Source organism: Amyelois transitella, chromosome 8, assembly GCF_032362555.1.
Source record: "Amyelois transitella isolate CPQ chromosome 8, ilAmyTran1.1, whole genome shotgun sequence".
Lineage (NCBI taxonomy): Eukaryota > Metazoa > Arthropoda > Insecta > Lepidoptera > Pyralidae > Amyelois > Amyelois transitella.
The window spans coordinates 4,062,991-4,078,430 of record NC_083511.1 but is presented as its reverse complement, the minus strand read 5'-3'; the positions used below and the strand labels follow the sequence as shown (position 1 = coordinate 4,078,430).

At 35.2% G+C, this 15,440-nt stretch overlaps 1 protein-coding gene across 4 annotated transcripts in view; it reads left to right on the top strand.

Annotated features, from left to right (window-relative positions):
* Nucleotides 1-15,423, top strand: part of LOC106136964 (apoptotic protease-activating factor 1) — a 35,802-nt gene extending 20,379 nt beyond the window's left edge. For 3 of the 4 annotated variants that reach the window (XM_060945384.1, XM_013337684.2, XM_013337675.2), the window contains exons 5-21: nucleotides 155-443; nucleotides 947-1,185; nucleotides 1,300-1,864; nucleotides 2,288-2,478; nucleotides 3,123-3,191; nucleotides 4,309-4,426; nucleotides 4,856-5,027; nucleotides 5,881-6,228; nucleotides 6,450-6,708; nucleotides 7,179-7,334; nucleotides 7,616-7,889; nucleotides 8,113-8,452; nucleotides 9,108-9,385; nucleotides 9,817-9,957; nucleotides 10,291-10,538; nucleotides 11,622-11,780; nucleotides 12,885-15,423. In XM_060945384.1, the coding sequence (XP_060801367.1) occupies nucleotides 155-443; nucleotides 947-1,185; nucleotides 1,300-1,864; nucleotides 2,288-2,478; nucleotides 3,123-3,191; nucleotides 4,309-4,426; nucleotides 4,856-5,027; nucleotides 5,881-6,228; nucleotides 6,450-6,708; nucleotides 7,179-7,334; nucleotides 7,616-7,889; nucleotides 8,113-8,452; nucleotides 9,108-9,385; nucleotides 9,817-9,957; nucleotides 10,291-10,538; nucleotides 11,622-11,780; nucleotides 12,885-13,044 (4,006 nt within the window). In that variant the 3' untranslated portion in view covers nucleotides 13,045-15,423. The remainder of the gene's footprint in view (nucleotides 1-154; nucleotides 444-946; nucleotides 1,186-1,299; nucleotides 1,865-2,287; nucleotides 2,479-3,122; nucleotides 3,192-4,308; nucleotides 4,427-4,855; nucleotides 5,028-5,880; nucleotides 6,229-6,449; nucleotides 6,709-7,178; nucleotides 7,335-7,615; nucleotides 7,890-8,112; nucleotides 8,453-9,107; nucleotides 9,386-9,816; nucleotides 9,958-10,290; nucleotides 10,539-11,621; nucleotides 11,781-12,884) is intronic. The other variant, XM_060945385.1, reaches the window with a different exon arrangement.
* Nucleotides 15,424-15,440: the final 17 nt, after the last annotated feature.

The following is a 15,440-nucleotide window of genomic DNA, read 5'->3' as shown; positions in this document are numbered from 1 at the left end:
ATGTAAGTACTAAACCAGCATGGGAGCTTGCACTGAATGAATGTGCGCCTATTCCCTTAGTCGCCTGTTACGATGTGACGACATCCATGAGACTTTTCAAAGTATCATATTGTGCTATATCTTACACCATCAAATCATCATCTTTTTGTTTCAGATTACAACGCAAAACATCACTTCCTTCTTATAGCCTTAATTCGTCGATATCTATACCCAGTATTAGCTCAATAGGCGATACCTCCATATCCGGCTACGAAAGGTCCTGGGAAGAATCGAGGGATGTGCTCAAAGAAATATTCAGTAATCCAGTACTGAGCGGGTCATTGCTTGTTCTGGATGAAGTGAACGAACGCGGGTGTGTTGACGCGTTCGATATTGGATGTAAAATTCTCATCACTACAAGGGAAAAGAGTGTCTATGGGAACCTTGATGCTGAAGTTATTAGTGTAAGTTAAAATTAGGTTTTTATTTATCTTATTGCTTAAATATCGGTTGGTTACAGTTTTAAAATGTTAGAGGACAACTTAATCATATAGCATGAGAGATTATGTTAGATTTAAGGATGTTGCAGTCATGCCAACAAAAAATTTTTGAGTTTTTATTTTTTCTCAACATTAGGAGGCTTTCAACTATGCACTATCGACCATATGTATAATCTAGTTGTCAATTTTACTGCTCTTTATACATTCGTTGTAGCGCAGCGGTAATGCGCTTGTCTGTGACACAGGAAATCCCGGGTTCAAATACTGATCAGTTCATGATTACAAACGAATTTTCGTAATTGGCCTGGGTCTTGGATGTTTAAACACAAGTCTCGAACTTACTTCGAGTCTAGCTCAATCTGTGCCTCATATATATTTTTTAGTTTAATAGCAATATCATTATAAAATTAATTAAATAACCACGAGAGCAAAAGCTAGTATTTTAATAAAACTTATTATATTCCCAGATTGATAACCATCTAAACGACAATGAAATCCTCGCCCTTTTCGCCAGCTGCCTCAGGGTTCCCGTTACACAACTGCCAAGACAGGCTAAAAAGTTACAAGAGGCGTGCAAAGGGAAGAGTCCATTCCATTTGGCACTAATTGGTGCCCAATTAGCCGAAAATAGAGAGAGTTTGACTGACACTGGAACGCCCTTATGGAAGCACTATATAAATAATATTGAGAAGAAAACTTTCTTTTCGTAAGTATATTTTGAAGAGTCATATTTGAATAAGTTGATTATTTTGTCAAACAAAGTATCTGATATTATATTGCGTAAACATTGATGTTTTATAAAAACCTAAACATTTTACAGGATTTTCAATAATGAGAAACCCCAAAAACCGGAGAAAGTAATGAAGTTCTGTTTGAGCTCATTGGAAAATGATACTTTTAATCTGTTCAAAATGTTGACAATATTACCCGATAACACCAAAGTATCGGCTAAAGTACTGAGCAAACTGTGGCACCGAAATGAAATAGAGGTGCAATCTATATTGAGGAAACTGAAAAACAAATCTTTAATCAATGAATGTTATGATAAAGACCACAAGGTGTATAAATATGAAACGCATGAGATTATCCTGGATTATTTGAAAGGTTGTTCGACAGATGAGGAAAAACACAAGTGGCATAGTGACTTTTTGAAGAGTTACCAATACAATAACCCTAGTGATACAACTGTGGATATAGTAGATGATGGGTATATAGCCTTCTTTATTGGCTATCACTTGGAAAACACACATAATGTCGATGACAACTATGCATTGTTTAATAGGTTGTTTTTAGATTTGAGGTTCCTTGGCAATAAAGTGAGACTGACTGGTCAGGCCGATGTGATATATGATTTGCAGAATTACGAAAACTATATTGTAGCACATGTAAGTATTAATATTCATTTTGCCAATTTTATTATTACCTTACAGTTAAAGTTAGAGGGAATATGAACGTTGAGGTTGCTCACGGACTGTAGAAACTTCTCACCGTGACAAACAATGGGACATCGTTATGAGAGATAGCATTCTAAGACATTTCGCTGTGTGTGGGATCACTGTATGGGATTCGCAACCTTCCCGGAATTAGGAAACAATTATTTCATTTTTTTCTCTTACAGTCATAGGACTGTAAGGCGACTATATAGTCGCCTATAAGGAAGACATAAGTACCGAAAACTATACGAAAAGATTATATTTTATCTCTGCGTATATAAGCTGTGATGCGATTTAAGACCTGTATTCCACTGTCCCACATTTTTTCTTTCCACTTTGTCAATTCATGATAAACATATTTTAACCTTTTTTCAGCCGTTGGACAAAGATCTTCTCATCTCCATAGTGGCGTTTCTCAAAACATATGGTACAGATCTCTACCGCTACCAATGCACGGATATCATTCAAAGCATCCTTCAACACGAGACTAAAGGAGTGCTTTACAAGAAAGCATATGATGTGGCTCAAGAAAACGTTAATACTGATGAATTGTACTTTGATTTTTCGTAAGTAGCATCATTGGTTTTATTATTTTTAAGCAGTTGACTATCTCCGTTTAATTGGTTTTAATTGTTATAATAGTATTTTTCAATAAATATGTTTGGGGCCAATCATTTGACATGTACTTAATTGCGAACATTTACTAAAAGGGAAAATTAGATATTAGCTTCACTTTAATGACTATACTTGCTACTTATTTTAGCAATATAATATACAATAGCTAGCAACCTAATCTTATCTATCAATTTCCATGACTGATCTTGTTTATTATGTATGCCGTGTGGTTACCGGCAATCAAAAAAACAAATATGACCACTCCATCTCATTCCCATGGATGTCGTCAAAGGCGACTAAGGGATATGCTGACAAACTTGGGATTCTTCTTTTAGGCAATGGGCAAGCAACCTGTCACTGCTGAACGTGGTCTATCAGTCTTTGCAGGACTGTTGTCTCTGTCTATCCCGCAAAGGATATGGACGTGATGTTATGAATAAAAACGTGAAAAGTGTATGTGTTGTTGATGATTCGATGGAAGCTGTATGTCCAAGAGAAAGGATAAGACTCATATCTGTCTATGTCATCCAGTCACTAATGTTTTCTCATTATACATTTAAAAGTTCAAAATAAAACTGAATGCTTATGTGTATAGGGACCGATGTTGTGTGCACACCCCATCGTATAAAAAGCAGGGTCACACAGTACTGTTTCGCAGAGGCTGGTCAGTATACTGGGCTGGGTTTGGTATGGTAACTCATGGGAGTCAGGTGTGAGGCATTTCACCGTACCATTTAACTTTGCAAACTTTGTGTTGTATTTGTTTAGCTTGCTCTTTTATATTTTAATTTTAAATTTATCATAAAATTTAACTAGAATACGAAAGTCCCGATAATTTCCATTCCCGTGGTAATTTCGGGAATCCTCTCTTAGTGCACCCCTAGACAGGAGTGGACATATAAGTACACATAAGGAAGTGATAATGCCAGTCAGTCAGTGTTCCCTTTTATAAAGATAGAAAGAAGATTTCAATTTAATTTTAAGTTTTTAATTGTGTATTTTTTTCTGTAAATATAAACAGGTTACGATTAAGTGAACCGTAAAGTTTTAACTTTTATTTAAAATCAGTATAAGTTTCAATATGACAATTTATTTAGCAGTAAATTTTTTTTTTTTAGTTTTGCAATCACTTTATAGTTTACCACTTTTTTTAATTATTTTATGTCGAAACTGATATATTTAATAAATAATTAGATAACTATAAAGGATACTATTCATATCCTGTGGTTTCGACATAGGTTGTGGCTTTTTGTTTATCTTTCAAACATGTATTTCCTTATCAAAGTTAACATACTTTAAAAAATTCCAATGAACGCTTTCCTGCCACTAAATTTTATCATTTACATTAAGCACGCGCCAAAATTCAATCAAAATTTTAACGTCTGGTGAATTGCAATTAATTTTAACACAAAATGTATCAACATGATTAATCAATTGGCTTTGATTTTTTAATTGGTCATGTTTTTGTAGTGTATATTTAAAAAAAGAATATTTCAAGTTTAAAAAAATATTATGCAGAGCTGAAACTTTTAACTACAAAATTTTTTTTTTATTATTAAATATCCAATGTCTATTACTGGATAAAAAGGTTGTATGTAGTACTTTAGTTAGGTATTTAAAACTAAAATTAATTCAACTTCCGGTAGACCAAATGCTCTTTGTATGTGAAGTGAGTTTGTGGTATTGTGTTGTCTATGATACATGTATGTCTTCGTCTGAAAGAGTATTTAAAGAATGGGCATTTGACCTTTTTTATTTTGTTTAAAATTTAATATTTGCAGTCACGAACACAACATAGAAGAAATAATACCGTCCACGATTGATGTCAAAGAAACCATCACATCCTGTTGTTTTCAATATGATTATGTTCTAATTGGTACGCAGAAGGGAAATGTAAAGGTAAACATTTATTTATACACATTAATAAAGCAATCTACACTTAACACTTAGAATAGGATCAATCCATCTCTTTTCCGTGGATTTCGTAAGCGGTGACTTGAGAATTACCACTTACTTAAAACAACAAAACTGAGAAACATATCTTCTACTTAGAGGGAGATCAGAAGGAAGTCTGTTCATGCATTTGATCAGCATGAAGGGATTCGTGTTTTATCTTGCCCCGTTCTCGAATGAAAAGGTGAAGCGGTGACTCCACATGCCAATATGTTGCTTTGTCCAAATTAACTTTTTATGAAAGCTCGTCGTTTCAGAATATTCTTTAATTATATTTTCACGATATGGTAAGAGAAAAAGATTTAAGACAACTGCCTTAAAACTCAATGTGCAATTTGTGTATTTTGTGTTTTCTAACCACATTTGTATTTTCAGATTTTCTACTTAAACTCAAATAAATTAAAAGGCGAAATAGCAGCCGCTCGGTGTCCAATAAAATGGATCGGCGCCTGTCCCATTAAGCCTTCTAAAGTGGCCGTTCTGTCGTCCGATGGTGATATACAGCTGTGGACTATCAAAGAAGAGGACACCTGTACTATTGAAGAAGGTACATTTTATATTTAAACTAGCTTTTACCCGCTGCTTAGACCGCGTGAATTTGACGCTACTTACATATGAATAAAGAATTTCGGTCGAAATCCCACGGGAACTCTAGTTTTTACCCTTCTCCGGACTCTCAATTATATATACGCTAAGTCTCAAGCAGATAAGTTCATTAGATAACTCGTGAAGAGACAGCAAACAAATACACTTTAGCATTTATAATGTTACTTGGGATGTAATTTATTTTCTACTCTCTCTCTCTCTTTTAGTTTCTATTTTGATTCTGTAAAATTTAATCTTTTTAATAATAGAATTTACCACTTCTAATATAACACTGGCTTTCTATACAGTTTTATTCTGCAAAGTCGGAGGTTCATTACCCTCCTGAGAGTAAAACTGACATCTTTTTTCACGTCACATCACAAATTTTAACAACGCATGTTTTAACTTCCCCTTGTTTACTTCTCCAGTTCTAGTTGAGAAGGAAGCAATAAGAATAACCCCACAGGCCTTTAGACACTTTGACAGCGATTTAAAGGCACCTGTTGTATTGGTGGGCATTCATTCATATATTGTATCACGTTGTTCACACATTGTTATCACGTCTATAAAGACGGATAACCCTTGCGGGGTAGACAGATCAAGTAGTCTTGAAAGACTGACAGGCCACGTTCAGCTGTTAGGCTTAATGATAGAATTGACATTCAAATAGTCACTGGTTGCTAGCCCATCACCTAAAAAGAAGAATCCCAAGTTTATAAGAGATGGAGTACTCCTATTCTTGTTTATATTTGTGCCGGGAACCACACGGCACTTAATCATTTTATGTTACTAAAATTACTTAACATATTCCACAGAATCTGAAGAACACCAGTCATACACACCATCTCTTAACAGTAGCATACAAATCAACCCATCTATCCGGCCTTGCGTCCACGCTCGCTGGGCTGAAACTGACAATATAATACTCACCCAAACAAATAGAACTATAGCTCTAAATAATACTGACGGACAGCTAATACAACTTATAGATGTAGATAGAAACGATGGTGTGATCTGCTGTAGTATCTTCAGTGATAAGTTTATTGTGGCTGCGGTGAATAATAATGGTGCTCACAGTGTACTGCTTATTGATAACATTACTCAGAAACAAGCGATGTCGATTGATGAGACTGATAGGATTATAAATCTAATTGTTGTACCTGGTAAGTGACTTCATATGAATACTTGCAAAAAATGTATAGTTTTTTTTTATTAATGAAGACAGAACAAAATCCATAAAATCAAGAGACTGATTTTGTCACCGTTCTAGGGTAAAAACCTTTCTAATTTATTTTACACTTAATTAAAATATTGACTAGTTTTGTCTCTGAAGTTTTAATTGTTTTTTTTTTTCTTTATTTTAAGTTCATTTTATCTTCCACAGGAACCAATAAAATTATAACGCTCAAGGATAAAGAAGTGACGCAACATAATTTAAAGATTAACTACTCGAACTTTCAAAATAGGTTCATTTGTAAGAGCGAGAAAGTGATATCGAGCGATGACATAAAGGAAAAGCTGACGTTCTTGTCTATGGCCGTCAATAAGTCGGGCACGATGCTTTTCGTGTCTACTTGCGATCAACGAGTTAAATGCATTGATTTGAACACCAATAGGGCTTTTGATATTGAAAACAGGAGAGGGTAAGTTTTGACAGTAGTGGTTTTGTTTTTTGCGATTTGTGTTTAGGTCTCTTTGTATAAGAAGAAGAAGAAGTTAAAGCTTAGGTCGTGCATATTTTAAAGTAAACCTAATTCTGAATTTACTTATCTGAAAGGCATGCAGCAACTACGATTTCATTATTGTCGTTGTTTTCTCATTCTATCCAGTTGGTCAATAGATTCTAAATGTGCGATGACAATGTTCTTACTAAACGAACCACTCAACAAATAGAAATTCTTATAATCGATAAAGTGTTAAACTTAAGCTTTACACTTTTATTGTTAATCACCAGGTTTCATAGAATCAGAAAATCTATTCCATGCTTCGCAATACAATGTATCCAATAGATTTAACAGCAAAAGAAAAATTACTTTTGTGTAACTATATAATTCGAAATTACTACAAACGATTACTAATCATACGCGCCTGTAAATAAAGCTTATTTTTCCAGCAACGTGATTACAATGGACGTCAGTGAGATTCAAGCGGACGATGACTTCCTACCGGGAGTGGACGTGTTGCTCACTGGAACAGGAGGCGTGGAGAACTCCGCCAAGGTCTGGTTCCTGGACGCCTCATACGTGTCCTTGAAGAGGCAGCAGATTGAGTGAGTATTCATAGAAAATTGATTCAATATGATGGATGGAGTTAGTATACAGTTAATGATGACTTCCTTTGGGGAATGGACGCATTGGATCCCTGGAACAGGCGCCATGGAGAACTCCGCCAACATGTAGTTCCTATCTTGGCAGAGGATCACAGAGCTCAGACGGCAGTTGCTCTGTGTAATGACCTGACTTTCTAACTTCAAAACCTACATTATTGGATGTTTGCATTTAATACGGTACACTTGTAAAATCTTAAGTAATATTCTTTTTTTTCCTTTAGAAACGTACGCCTAACGAAGCGATTCGACGTCAGTTTCGCCAACACATTATCGCCTATAACACCCACACTTACCTCCGAATCCATCAGCAATTGTACCACCCCCCGGAGGAACCAGTCGTTCGCCGAACGAACTGAGCCTGTGAAGAAACCTGCCACCAAAGCACTGAGTCTAGACCGCTTTTCCTTGAAACTTAATTTGAAAGGCGCTTGTAATAATAATGATGGGGTACAACAACCTTTGTTAGCTGTGGTGGACGATACTAATAATATACAGGTTTGTTACTTTATAAAATATCAAATTGGTTTTAACCCGTTTATTAATATGGAACTGTTGAAAAAAATAATGTGTTAGTCTATTTATATTACTCCCAACTATCTGTTGTTTAGTGTTGCTTTCATAGCAAACAGAAGTGGTTAAAATTGCATTTCAAGGTTATGAAATAATTAATGAAGTTTCTAACTTGTAACAAGTATATTTAAATGTCTGTTCATTACAGCTCATGCGTGGCCGAAAACTTCTAACAAAGATACCCACCAACGCCGACGACCAAGTAAACGTGGTGACAATTTTCCCTTGCAACCAATACATCATATACGGCCTTCGTTCCGGCCACGTTATAAAATACACAGTTAGAACCAAAGAGAAAAGACTGATAATGGATCTGGGAAGTCCTATACAGTATCTGAATTTTGTTAAGTCAAATCTATTGATAGTTGCGGGGGAGAATAGGTGCATCATGGCGTATGAGATGTTGCACGACGGAGCGTGGGAGTCCAAGATGATGCAGAAGGGAAGTTGCCTTTTGGGATCAACGGAGATGTTGAACGATTTACAAGGTTAGTGTCCCCGGCGAACCCATTCGAACCAGAGACCATTCAAATCCCGGCCAGGGAATGATGGGAAACAAACTTTTTCTAATTGGCTAAGGTTTTGATGTTTATCTATATAAGTATTTATTATAAAATATTTCTTTATTATTTAGACTTAATTGCACAAAATACAAATGTATAGCACAATTGGCGAACTTAATGCAAGAAGCATTATCTACCAGTCAACCGTTGGGTCTGACAGAGAACTATAGTATTGTTGAGTTAGTATCTCGTAACAAAAGTTTCGAACTTACTTCGAGGCTAATTCAATCTGTGTCCCATATTTATTTATTTATTTAAGTGTTTTTAGATTAGTTGTGTCGTCATTGTTGTTTTAGAAATATTGTGATCTTGTGAATCCAAAACAGGGTACGGAGATGAAAATTATACTTATCAGTATCTTCTCCCCCTCACGTAAATCTTGGTTATATCTTTGGAGAGGAACCTGATACTCCTTTGACCATAATTTGGAAATCAGGTTTTTACAAGAAAGCCACTCTCATCTGACCTCCGCAACTTTTCATGGGATCTCTCCTGGATCATAATTATTGAGTGTCCTGTCCACTCTTTCAGAGATCAATTTACAATGTATGATATTCTGAATATGTGCAAATTTGTTCAGGTGTTAAGAAGAAAAACGGGCACTCAGACAGTTTTTCAGACAGTGGCAGTACATCGACACTAAGCGACAGTAGCACACTAGTCGATTCCTTCTGGATACCCGACGTAGGACTCATCACGGTGGAGATCAACGCAGTCGTCAAACTGTGGGACAAGACTTTGAAGTTGGATAGCGTACTGAACGCCACACATCCGAAGAAGGACGGCGTGCGAGCAACTTGTGCTGCTTGCAAGAAGAGTATACTCGTCATATGCGATGCTGCCACTTCGTCTTTCCAGGTGATAATGAACTCAGTTTAGTTTTATGTGGGCAAACCGTAGATTTGTTATCCTCACTTAAAAGAAGGATTTCTTAAAACTGACGTTGTTTTCTCTGCCGACACTTTACTGCGGATTGTGCTTTCGATAGGGCATGATGTTAATGTCAGGTCAAAAGTACCCGAAACCGCCGAGCTTGCATGAAGAGAGTTATGAATGTGGATGAAGCGAAGGAAGTATGCAGAGATCGTGGCAAGTCGAGAGAGGTAGTCGGTGCCTACCCCTCCGGGAAAGAGGCGTGATTTTATGTATGTATGTATGATGTTAACTATTTTTATTTATAATAATCAAACTAATCTTTCTTACTTCTTAATAATAATTATTCCTTTCGCTTCCCACTTTGATATATGCAATCAATCATACCAAATAAATTTAAATTCTATTATTTACAGGTGTTCCACATGGTGAAAGAGGATGGAAAACTGAAACTGACATCGAAAGGTTACCAGCAAGCGAGCAGCGCTATCTCCGCTTGTGAGCTCTGCGCAGACGGCAGCAAGCTGGCGCTCGGCACGGACTCGGGCGCTATTGAAGTGAGTCACATTGTGTGTCAGCTGGGCTTACACGATCACTGTGGTCAAAGACACCCAAAAGGGATACTTCTCTTGCGGAAGTAACCCTTTTGGGTGTGGATGGAACCATGACAAACACACGAGAGGAAACTTTCACCTTACTTTTTACAGATTTGATGGTGAGACGTTTACATGAAAAGTCTGAATAACAAGCTCAAAAGCTAAATGACTTAAGGCACAAATAGGGACATGCAATAAGAAAAAAATAAGAGATACACAATTATTGCCGTCCTTAAAAAAATTCTATTTAAATTTATCGAAAATATAATACTTATATAATAATCTTCCTTTCAGATCTGGAACGTGTCTAATCGCAACACCAGAGTAACTGTACTCCGCCACCACAAATCTCGTGTGTCCAGCGTTGCGTTCTCTCCAGTACCCGAGCGTTCGTATCGGAGCTCGGTGCTGCGGTCGCCGTCTATCCCGCATCCCCAGCCTCAATTCCCGGCCAATGAGGAGCCACCGTTAGTGTTGGTCTCCATGGCCGCTGAGATCGTGTGGTGGAACGTCAGCTTTATACTCACCCAGCCTACTAATAGGTAAGTGATGACTTAAATTATTAAAAATTAAAAGCCAATAGTACCAACCGATCAAGATCTATACTAATATTATAAAGCTGAAGAGTTTGTTTTGTTTGTTTGTTTGTTTAAACGCGCTAATCTCAGAAACTACTGAACCGATTTGAATAATTCTTTTACTGTTAGATAGTCTATTTATCGAGGAAGGCTATAGGCTACATTTTATCCCGGATTTCCTACGGGAAACGACAACAATGCAGGTGAAAGTTGAATGAGTCGGCCATCTGCGAGCTTTCCGCGCGAACGCTGCGCAAACCAACAAAGATATAGTAAAACAATGTACTAAAGATGTGAAGTACTCATTTTTTGCCACAAAAAAGTCCGCGAGAGCATATATCTATCTCTTAAGGTTTACTTACAATAACCACTTTTATGTTCATTTTTTAAGATTATTTTTTCATTATAAACATAAGTTATTTTGAAACCAATTTTCTTTAATTCAGTATTAATCCTTATCCAAATAAATATGTTTATTACTTTCGGCTTTTCATGTAGACTAAAATTGCCATTTACAGTATATAAATCAGACGAATAGGTTTTGAGATATAGTCGTTATAAGCAATTTGCAGCGAAACATTTAATACGGCGAACCAGCGTTCTTTCTAATACGCGTGACCGTTTATAAAGCCGCGGAGGATGTTTGCAATAATAAATATGATGCCCAAAATAACTATTCCACGCGGACGAAGTCGCGGGCACAGCTAGTTTATTTATAAAAATAAGTTTACCAGTTAAATGAAACTAAAAATCGGCGGCGCGTCGAGGTATGAACGTAAAAAGGTGCCTTAACTCCCCTCTCTATCTCCGAGGATAAATGCAGGGAAAGAGCGAGAGGAGAGATAATGCTTATGCCATCATCTACATTGTTTTATCATCTCTCTCTTTCTATCATTTCGAAAGCCAAAATATAAAAAGTGAGAATAGAATACGTTATAACAATTATCGGGCTTCGTGACTCAATTCCACTTCCACTATTTGAGTGCCAGACTTAATTGGATTGTATTGTTTTACTCATTTTACTTAAAAAAATTATCTCGTTCTCAGAAACTCTAACGTGGTATCTCCGCTGCTGTCACCGATTGACAACAGAAGCGACACAGTATCTGCTTCTTCGAACAACAACAATATCTCACAAAATATTTTCTTCGGCAATGGATGTCTCAATACTTACGATTGCTGGAAATCTATCTGGAAGCGAAAAAGGTGAATACATCTATCTAATATTATAAAGCTGAAGAGTTTTTTGTTTGTATGAACGCACTTATCTTAGAAACTACTGGTTCGAATTGAAAAATTCTTTGTTTTTGTGTCGAATAGACCATTTATCAAGGATAGGGTTGCCATCCGTCCGGGTTTCCCCGGATTTGTCCTAGTTTAGAGGGCATCCGGGGAGCGTCCGGGGAAGGTTTCATTTGTAGACCGGGTTTAAAAAAATTAATAAATAAAAAAGGTGATTTTTGACATTTACAAATGTCTTTTATTGCATTGTATATGTTTAAAAGACCTTGTTGACATGTCCGGCTTTCGGACTCTAAATCCGGGGTTTTCACGCGTCTTGTCTGGTTTTCCAAATTTAAGAGATGGCAACCCTAATCGAGGAAGACTTGAGGCTATATAACATCACGCTGCAACTATCAGGAGCAAAGAAATAATGGAAAATGTGAAAAAACGAGGAAAATTATTCATCCTTGAGGGCTTCCAATGATGCCCAAAATAACTATTCCACGCGGACGAAGTCGCGGGCACAGCTAGTCTAGTATATTCACAGATGAGAACAAAATCAAATAAAAACAATTCCTCACTTTTATACATCATTTAAACGGAGCACACAATCCTTATATTATGTAAAAATTTGCTCATTAGCATAAATAAATAAATAAACAGGGCAAATTACACAGATTGAGTAAGCCCCGGAGTAAGTTCAAGACATTTGTTACGAGATACTAACTCGACGATACTTTATTTTATAATAAAAACTTATATAGATAAACATCCAAGACCCAGGCCAATCAGAAAAAGATCTTTTCTCATTATGCCCTGGCCGGGCTTCAAATCTAGGACCTCCGGTGTTACAGACAAGTATACTACCGCTGCACCACAGAGGCCGCCAAAGCATATAGCTGTACAGCAGTGAGCAGAGTTTTATATTTAAGGAATGTGTGCTTTATTGTAATATGTTAAGATAAATTTTCGAACGCACGGACAAATTTGCTCGGTCTGAAAACTTTTTCGGGGGGATTGTGGCTCTAGTTATTTATGATGGTGATGATGGGTCTATCATTCTATATATCTATATTTTCATTTCAGATGCAAAAAAGGTTCGAAACGCCAAGAGATCTTGGCGTGCATAAAACTTTCAGGTATGAACGCCAAACGATTAATACATAACGAAGAATTCTCGTGTTTCGTGACTGTCGACAATTCCGGCCACATCCACATCATGAACGTGATGCAACCGAACACGTAACACTGTGCCATTTTTGGTGCTTCACCTTATAAGGTTACTATAAGAACACTGCCCGCCTTACTAGTTACATTCTCATACGTTGTTATAGGCTATTTATATATAGAAACGTTGTATACACTTCTCTATGGAGCGATAAGTATTGAATGATAAAATAAGGGCAAGATTTTGTAATGAATAATGTTTTCTTAAAACATATCGTTCTTAAATTAAAATCTTATACAACGTTTCAATATGTTTGTCCTGTAGCCATTTTTATGCCATGTAATGTAAAATTTAGTTAATCTGTCTCATATGGATTTGTAAAGTAAGAAAATGTGATTTGTGCAATGCATTTCTAGACTATGGAAGTGCATATTGAAAAACTTGTGATTTTGTTATCTAGCTGTAAGATCAAATTTATGAACAAATATACTTACTTAATCGATAAGATGAAGTCAATTTTTTTTAAAACAAATTCTTGCTTTAATTCGTACGCGTTTTTCTATGCTAATTGAAAGTTTGAATTTGAATTTTATATTGCTTAATTATTTATGAACGCTGTTCCGCAGATAACTCTATCTGTTATTTATATAAACATATCGAGCCCATTTATAACAATACATTTAATAACGAGAGGACGAAAAATGCACAATTATGTGTCACGGTATGATTATTTGAGAATAATGAGATTATAATTTTTGACTAAATTAAGATCAACTAAAACCCAGTCACAAAGGTCCCTAAGGCCACAATTTTTATATTTTTCATGACTTTAGCATACATTAAGCTCAAACACCGTTTTTTAATGTTTATGGTCGGTTTTAATGTATTAAGTAAATATTTTTGTCAACCAACAACGAATTATTTGCTCACGTTTATAACGTAAATATTTATAAGATAAAATTGCACAATTTTTGTAGTTGTTAAAGAAGTATATAAAATAATCGTGATATTGCTGAAATTTTTAGCAATAATCTGAATATCGATCTGAGGTTCTTCAACCTACATGACACTTATACATGTAACTCGGTAAATCTCTCTACTATGACCCTCTTATCTTAATTTGCCTCAATTTAACTTTTTCAAAAATACAACTAGTTTTATGTTAGTTTTGTCAAAAAGACTGAGACTGTCTGTCTTGGCCCAATCACGCTGATAGTATTTTGTTGCAGTATTTTTGTGCCTATTACTATTACTACTCCTAGAAATGAATTATGGTTGTACTACACCAGCATTTATTTTGTTGTATGTAATCATTAAATCTTTTTTATTTTTTAACTGTACACCCTTTCAGAAATAAATTTTAGAAAATAGTAGTTACACTGGTAAAAACGCCGTAAATGAATGAAACATATTGGAATAAAAATTCATTTGTAGTATTTTTTTAATTTTTGTTTCATATTATTTTCTTTATAGCATTTACAACACTGCCCTTTGCATTCAATTTTGTACTCTCTGTGCTCGAAACAGTATTTTATATTATGGTATATCTGGTGCTTTTTTATTGTTTTCTTTTACGATTCTATTTAAGAACTTACATTTTTATTGCGAGATTGTATTTTTATTTTCCACTAAGTATTTTTATGGAGATTTACACTAAGACCAAATACCCAATAATTTAATGAATATGTGCTAAGTATTACTGTTTTTTAATACGTTTTGATATAAGACTTGGTTGTTTAACTTTCATATAATGTATACAGTATTTCTCCTATCGTACAACTGGGCACTGAAATTAAGTGTACTTTTGTTTCATTTTTAACTGTTTATGTATTTTTTGCTTCGCCATTAAGTATAGTCCAATGGATCTCTATTATTGATATGTAATGATAAAGGATATAATGGTGCTATATATAATGATATGATATAAATGTTTATGAAAAAAATGTATTAGCATAAAATAGCGCACATAGTTTTGCGCAATCTCTTGATTATCAATCTCTACTAAAAAAAATTAAATATTACATCGTTATTTATGCGCAATTTAATTTAACTCTCTTCAGACAGTCCAAGGTTACAGCCAATCGCGATAAAATTTAAATTCAATAATTTTGCCAGGCCCCAACAAAGTCCAAGCCACTGTTACCTATTTTGTTTTTCCACATTACTCCTAAAACCATTTGATAGGTTATTTACATTTCAAAAAGAGAAATTAATTTTATATGACAGCTCACTTTTAGGAAATACTGATAGCCCAGTGGGCAATATGAAGAATTAATAATTTTGTAAGTAAATGCTCAAGTTTTGCATTTCCTTGTACATATTTTAGTACATTTTACTCTGTATTGATGAGTTTATACCACAATATTAAAATAATTAGAATAATGTTTTATCTGTAATTTTTAATTGTTAATTATATAAAACTGAAAACTATTTTTAGATCATTTAAATAATTAATATTTTATTGATATGTATTT